Consider the following 8,002-nt stretch of genomic DNA (forward strand, 5'->3'; position numbering starts at 1 on the left):
TAGGATGAAGACCTAATAAATTTTACTTGATAATCTTCCAATGTTTGAGCAAGAATTGGAGGACAATTGGTTGAGGATCACTCTACCCCTCTAGGCACTCTCTCACTCTCAAAATATCAGATTTTAACTAAAAAATGATCCATTGTATCTATTTTATCGAAGTAGGGTCGGGTTATAAAAACCCATAAAATATTGCCCCGGAATAGGATCTGCGGTCGCATATGCAACCGCATAATGCTTCTACGGTCCGCGAAATGGGCCGAGAAATGGCCCTTCGGAACTGGGCTGGTCTGCCCCACTTTGCTCGTTATCGGCCCGCAAACTTGTTCTGCGGTCGCATAATGCGCCGCAGAGCCTCCATTTGAAAATTTTTAAGGCTGGGTATGCGATCAGAGTGCGGCCCGTGAAATGGTTTTACGATTGCATAGTGGGCGCAAAAATGACATCAAAAATGGCCCAAAAGACTGCCTCACTCAACGACCATTTTGCGGCCCGCATAGTGATTATGCGGCCCGCATAGTGATTATGCGGCCCGCATAGTGATTATGCGGCCGCATAATGTGCCGCAGAAACATCCAATTCTGCCAAACATTTTCCTTCAGCTTTCCAACGCACTGTTCAACCCACGAGCTCTCTACAATTTTTAACACATAAGCCTATCCAGACACCACGAAATTCCGGGATTTTAGGTAAAATTTTACGGGGCCTTACATTTATATTAGACTTTTCATATTTAGCCACAAAATTACATTTTGTCATATTAGAGATGAAATCCAACACTACTTCTATATTTATAAAAACAAAGGAATTGGTTTAACAATGTAATTGATGTGTTTTGAAGTGAGGGACGATTTTTTTTTAAAGGGAATTTTATATGGTATAACTAAATTATATACTATATTATCATAAATAAATACACTTTAAACTAATTATAATACATAACTACATATTGAGTTTTATAGCAAATATCCTTTCTAAGGGATTTTTCCACTCTTCCTTCTTTCATCTTCGTACTATAGCCTAGTCGCTTCCCCATCTCTCTTAAACTCTCTATCTCTCTAGTGTTACAATCTCGCCGGAGAACCACCGCCGGCCTAACCCGCCGGGACACTGGCTTTCGACCTCTTTTTTATTTTTTTCTCTCCTTTGTACACTCTCTTCTCTCACATGCTATGAAAATTCCTCAATCCAGATCAGCCTCGTCATTACCTCCATCGCTGTCATCATCTCTGGCTGGAATCCATGGACACCCGATCGGTTTTTTCATATCCAAGTGTATTTCTCATATCCGTGAATATTTTATTTCTTGTGGCAAAATTAAATACAATGAAATACACATTACGACCAAATTTTTGTTCGTCTGGCTGAATTTTGGTGGATACAATGTGATAGTGTATTCTCGATTATGATCGAATTTTTGTTCGTCTTTATTTTTTTAGTAATACAATGCCATATATATAAGATTTCCGAATTAAATATAGTGTATACAACCGAATTGAATACAACAACATACATCCCATGACAAGAAATTAGTAACTATGGAACATAATTAACTAAATTATAAATACGTCCACAATAAACCTCTAAACAATAGTCATTTCTGAAAGTTCTCTCTCCTCCAATCGGATGCCCCTAAAGAAAAATGAGGAATCAAGTCAAATGTTCAAAGTTTCTATAGAATATTAGCTCATGTTTGCCATAAAATTTGGCATTTTTTTTTTCAAATTTTTTTGAAAATATTATTTTTCATGGAATATAATCAGTTTTTTTAAAAATTTAAGTTTCTTTTTTTTCAAATTCCCTAAAATTGGTTTAGGATAGTTTTTGGGTGAAATTTTTTCCTACACGCACAAAATTTTAATTTTTTATTTTCAAATAAAATATATACTCAAACAACCTCAATTTCCAAAAATCTTTTTTCAACACAAATTCAAAAACTATTTTCTCAAGTTTTAATCAACTCTATATCCAAATGCTAGCTTAGAATGTTCAAATGTTTTGGTAAAAAAACCCAAAAAATGAAACGGCACTATCCGATTTCAGAATTTCATAATTGTTCCGTCAAACCTTCATTATATTTTCTTATGTGGAAAAGAAAGAACTTTACTCTATAATAATACTCTGTAGCATGGAATTCAACTTTTTTTTTTTAGAAAAAAAACAACAACTTTTTTCCATTTTACGCTTTTATATTAGAGACAAGTTTTACTTGATTTCTATTTTCTAAAACAACGAGAGGGAAGGGGAATGCAAAAAAGAAGAAACGAAAAGAAAAAGAAAAAGGAGCAGGAAGGATTAGAATATTTCTTCTTCAGAAACAGAGTAAAATGTTTCCCGAAAAATACTCATTTTTACTCAACGGATGATGACTAGTAAGTCTTTCTTCTCTCTTACAGTTTCGATCAATATTTCTTTGTCTACGTAATTGAGATAAAATGTGTAGAGTTAGCTCAACAGAATACAATTTGCTATGTTATTGGCAATAATTGCAATTTCTTCAGAAAGATCAAAACTTTCTGTTATGTCTACATATTTACCTGCAGTTTCCCATTTATTTTCAATTATTTCGCCCCTGATTCAAAAATTTTAGTTGGTTGCTGGGTTCTTGAAGATTATATATTTTCCCATGATTAATGTTTAGGATTTATTCAGGGAGTTTTTCCTAATGGGGGGAAGGTACGCATATGATGCGTAATTCGGTTCTTAATTTGAACCTTGGGTTTCTGGGGTTAAAGTTATTGTCTTGCCTCTTATTGAAGAAGAAGAGAACTTTTTTCTTCGGGGAATGGAACAACATCCATATTTCTTGAGCCGAGGGTCTATTGGAAACAGAGTCTCTCTACCCTCCCAGGGCAAGGGTAAGGTTTGCTACGCACTACCCTCCCAGACCCCATTTATGGGACATCTAGACCTGTTAAATGGGTCGACCCGACCCGACCCGAACCCATTGACTCTTGGCCTGTGGGTCCTTAATCGGGCCAGTCCGGTTCACTTTCTTGTAGGGGCCTGTCCGGATTTGACCCATTAATCAAAACATGTTGACCCAACCCGGACCCGTAACCCGTAATTCCTTAACCCGGGCCCTAATGGACCGAATCTAACTTAATTTTAAAAAGTTAAAAATTAATAAATCATGAAAATTTCAAACTTTATACATATATACAAATTTGAAATTACTACATCTCATTGAGCCAGTTAGAATAAAAATAAAAGAAAAATCATACTATATTAACATTAAGACTTGAGAAACATATGGAATCCGACTATAACTAGTGTCTAAATCATATGGAATTCGGCTATTTCGACATGACGCCTCATAGTGTTTGGTACTATATTCTTTCTTCAATGTCCGGATTCAATTTTTTACCACTTGTCTGAATATATATATGTGTGAGCTGGTCCGGACCGGTTGGCCTGTGGGTCAGCTACCGGTTCCGGTCCGGTCCGGTTCAGTGGGTCAAAATATTATAGCCCGGCCCAGACCCCTTAAATTAATGGGTTGGTCCGGTTAGGATTTCGTGGGTCATAGGCTGGTTAAAGGGTCAATTTTAATGGGTTACGTGGGCCGATTCGTGGGTCGACCGGGCCCATTTGACAGGTCTAGGGACATCACTAGGTCTGTTGTTGTTGGATTGGAACAACATAAAGGGGTTTCAGGCTTAAATTTTATAGGTTTTGAGGTTACTAATGTTTGTACAAATAAAAATGTGCATTTGCTTCCAATCTCAGTTGAATGAATTTGATTTACTGTGTGTATATTGCATGCCGACACCCTTTTCTTTTACAATTTTTAAGTTTGAAAACTTGCAGTGAAGAAAAAAGTAGTTGCATCATTCTGTCACACATTATCCTGTTTGATTGATTCTACCAAAATAGCTGCGAAAGCTATGGATAAAATACTAGGTTTTTTCTTCCATGCGTGGTGAACAAGTTACTACATGCGTGTGCTGGTGAGAGTTAGCAAGTCCCCGGTGGAATTAGTCTAGGTGTACGCAAGCTAGCCCGGACACCACCTATAAAATATAAAAAAATTCTGCCAAAGCTATTTTTGACCAATTCTCTTCCTTGCAATTCACAAATTGTTTCTTTTTGTGTCCTGTCAATCCTTGCACAGAAAACCTGCCAACTGAATGTTCACTTACCTGTTTGTTATCTCAGTGGATGTGCAAATTTCAGAGGACAATGGTGCTAGAAGGTTAGAATCGTCTGAAATCGGACAAGTTAGTACTTCTGAAGCTGACAGAACTCAAGAACCATATGAGGGTATGCCATTTGAATCTGAAGAAACTGCCAGAGCATACTACGATGAGTATGCTGGACGAGCAGGATTTATAACCCGTGTTCTCTCATCTCGCAAGTCAGAGCGTGATGGGTCAATTATATCACGTGGACTTGGTTGTAGAGGGATACCAGATAATCAAAGGTCAGGAAGCATTGCAAATCAAAAGCGAGATAGACGACGTGATGGTTGTACGGCAATGATCCTAGTCAAAAGAGAGAAGCCCGGTACGTGGGTGGTCAGAAAATTTGTTAGGGACCACAATCATCCCTTGGTTATATCACCTTCCAAGAGACGTCCAACTTTCGTAAGCTTCATAGTCTTACCTTTGCATTAACATGTAATAGAAGTTTTTGTTTCAATTACCTTAACCTCTCTCTTTTATCGTCTTTGGGCTCCTTTTTTGCTAATTATCTTCAGCCGCCACAATGAGATATCCACTTTAGATGTGTTTGTTTGTATGCACGAGGCGTTAAAGAATCTGTTGATTTGTCTGCCCAATCTCTTTAATAGTCCTTTTAGAGAAAAAAATCCAAGAGGTCCCAGCTCTTTTTCTAAATTTTCAAATAAGGATGCCCCTGTAAAAGTCAACTGTTCAAAAAAGCTTGATTTGATATGCTCAAAGGACTGCCGAAGGTTATCGCAGTAGCATTACAATCGTAAACTTCCCATTTTTCACCAGTATTTTGTCTGCATTGTCAAAATTGGACTTAGGATGTGCCGTCTCTGGTATTACTCATCTGCTTAAGCAACGGTTATTTTGCTTCGAATCCAGTTTAACACAGAAAGAGATATATTAAATGCCAATGGTCTCAGACTGAGAATCTCAGACTCTCAGCAGTATAGCACGAGAAAGATTCTTAAAATTTTTATAAGTACATGAGATTGTGGTGCATCTTGGTCACTGGTGATATGGATAAGAGTATCTGTGATTGTAAAATCTATATGTAGGTGCTTTCGTCACTTTTTGTTTATCTTTAATCACTGTTCTGCAAACTTTTCCTTTTTTTTTTTTTTAATTTTTCCATTTTTAAAAACTTTTCACCTTCCCATGCTTCTTGGTAAGGACAAAAGAAGTGAAAGTGACTGTGAAAATATGATTATAGTTAAAGAAAAGATGAAGATATGGAGAAAGGAAAGTTGCTGTAACCTTGTGAGATTATTAAGTGCCTTCATAGAATCGATTCTGCTAGTTTGTAGGGTTTAGTTATAGAGAGGAAGTTGGTGGTTATTTCTATGCATAATATATGACTAAGTACCATAGTAAACTGATGTAGTTTGACAAGAGATTAGTTGGATAGGTACAATGCACAAATTGTCTAATAGGTATTTGAAGAACTTACATAAAAATCGTTTTCAACTTTAAGCAGTCAGGCAACTTGAAGCCAACTTCTGCAATAACCAATCGCTGATGATTTCCCATTTTACACTTTTTAAATCTAAATTACGCTCTCCTTATCATCGTTTTGTATGGTATTTGTTGTTATTTTTAGTAATTTTCAGGGGATGGCATTTGTGCTTGGAGGTAATATTCAATCATTTAATGATTACTAAGGTTTGTTTGTGAGACTGTCATAAATTGATCCGTTTGTGTAATTCTTGTAGGACGAGAAAGATAAAAAAATTCAGGAATTAACAGCAGAACTTCGGATCAAGAAACGACTAAGTGCAGCATACCGAGAGCAGCTCCTTAGTCTCATGAAAGACGTGGATAGCCATAGTGAACATATGTCTACAAAAGTTCAAGCTGTTCGTAGAATTCTTAAAGAACTTGAAGCTAAAAGACAGGAGCTTTCAAATCACAGTAAACATTATAAGTAGGGTAAGTATTTTTGTTTTTTAATTGATACTTTCTCTCTAAGTTGTCAATTTTAGCATATGTGCTCATTTTCAATGCAACTCCAGTTTTGTGAGTTTCGCATAACATAGCCTATTGCATACCTTGAATATAGGAAGGTTGAGTAGGTTGCAGAGCAACGTAAGAAGCAGTCTATCCTCTGAGATTGTAACCAATTTATGTGCAACAAATTCATATTCCCCGGTGGTTGAGTTCTCTATGAATTTCTGTTGCATCTGTTATTTCTTTCTTAATTTTTTGAATGGTAAAGTAAAAAATTTCAGTGCTTCTCCAGTGCTGTAATTCATTTGAGTTGGGACTTCACTTGTTAGAAACAGTAAAGAATGTGTGTTCTTTGTTTTTTTTTTGCCCATGATGCGCAACATCTATCTGTTAAGTGGGAAGACCGGTTAAGTCATTAGCTTTGTAAACCCTCAGAATTTCTGGTGGTATACATAAGGGCGTCAATCTCTTTCAAGACAACGCAAAATTAAGCTCTTTATACTTGTTATTAAAATTGGCGTGGTTCATATCTTCAAGAGAAATTAACGCAAAATTAAGCTCTCAGTCAAAAGAAGACAGAAAATCTCAACTTCGCGGCCAATGGATAGAGGGTTGCCCAACTGCTGCCATTCCCACCATCAGAACCTCCCACTATGCATTTCTCTTTGATTTGAAATTACTATTTTCTAGAAACTTTTTTTTTTTTTGATGAATCTATTTTCTAGAAACTCAATACTGGTGATTCTTCTCTTCTAGTTTTGATATATTTTGGGATATAGGTGAAACCACTGGTTTTGAACTACACTGGGAATTTGCTTCCTACAGGATAAAAGAGCGACTTCCATAGGCCATATATTGATCCTGTGTAGGATAGTGTAGAGAATAAGTTTCTGATGCATTTACTGCCATGTGCTGTAAATAAGAAACCTTTTGGCGCGAGCTGATTCTCTTATTTATTATTTATATCTTTTGTTTTCAGCTTCATCCTGGGAATATTTCCTGCCGCTAGCAAACTTGCAAAGTGGTGCCTTTGTCTTCTTACATATGTAAAACCTGGACATGCACACCCTTTCCAAAACCTCTACAACAACCTCAATCTTGATTTGTGACTTGTTCATTGCTTTGCATATGCAGAAAACCTAGCAATAGTGTTGCCACTTAGAATTTATACCCTTTTTGAAGGAGATTATGATGGAACTGGTTAAAGCCAAAGACGGTGTAACTGAAGTCATGAGTTGAAAGCTGATATAAGCTTGTCCTTTTGGCTGGGCGGCGGCTTTATTAAGTTCTAATGAAGAGGAATGGGCGCAACCACCAAGCAATTCAAGAGAGAGGAAGATCTTGTCAAAGAATTTTTCATGACTTTTTCGCGTAGATTGATGTGGGAATCTCTAGATTGAACCCCTGGTACATGATTTCTGTATTTAGTCTAGCAATTTCTTAGGCACGAATCAGGAACCTGTTCAGAAGTTTTACTACCATATGTTTTACATTAGGATGATTAGAACGGTTGGTTCTTGATTACATTTATGCACCTTATTGAAGTTGGTGTTTCTTGATTTCTTAAGATTAGCATTTGAATTGAGTTAAGATTGTCGAATTTCTGTTTCTCAGAAAACTTGATCATATGATTTATAGTTCTGTTAATATTCATCTTGTCTTGCAATATAAAAGAATTTGAGACATCAATTGAGATAACTTTAAATGAAAAAAATCTCTCACTTAAAACTATTGGAAATTTAAGAGAAAGAAAAATGTTACATGCAAGTAACAACAAGAAGAAGCTACTTCAGGAGCTTAAACAACCATATTCTCATCCAAAATCGAATTGTGACAATAAACTGATATTGGTTGCGTAAAATTTTGCATAGTTACAGGATGTA

The 8,002-nt window shown here is 36.4% G+C and overlaps 1 protein-coding gene across 4 annotated transcripts; it reads left to right on the forward strand.

The window, feature by feature from the left end:
* The first annotated feature begins 2,211 nt into the window (after positions 1–2,211).
* LOC107830791 (uncharacterized) lies at positions 2,212–7,704 on the forward strand. Of its 4 annotated transcripts, none has more exons than XM_016658444.2 (4): positions 2,212–2,372; positions 4,159–4,586; positions 5,885–6,101; positions 7,302–7,704. In XM_016658444.2, the coding sequence occupies exons 1-3, from the start codon at positions 2,363–2,365 to the stop codon at positions 6,098–6,100; spliced, it is 654 nt and encodes a 217-aa protein (XP_016513930.2). In that variant the 5' UTR covers positions 2,212–2,362; the 3' UTR covers position 6,101; positions 7,302–7,704. The 4 variants fall into 4 exon arrangements, with proteins under 4 accessions (XP_016513930.2, XP_016513929.2, XP_016513927.2 ...); XM_016658443.2 differs by lacking the exon at positions 7,302–7,704 and adding an exon at positions 6,232–6,428; XM_016658441.2 differs by having other exon boundaries at positions 2,213–2,372; positions 7,099–7,704.
* Positions 7,705–8,002: the final 298 nt, after the last annotated feature.

The sequence above is a fragment of the Nicotiana tabacum genome, chromosome 8, assembly GCF_000715075.1.
Source record: "Nicotiana tabacum cultivar K326 chromosome 8, ASM71507v2, whole genome shotgun sequence".
Classification (NCBI taxonomy): domain Eukaryota; kingdom Viridiplantae; phylum Streptophyta; class Magnoliopsida; order Solanales; family Solanaceae; genus Nicotiana; species Nicotiana tabacum.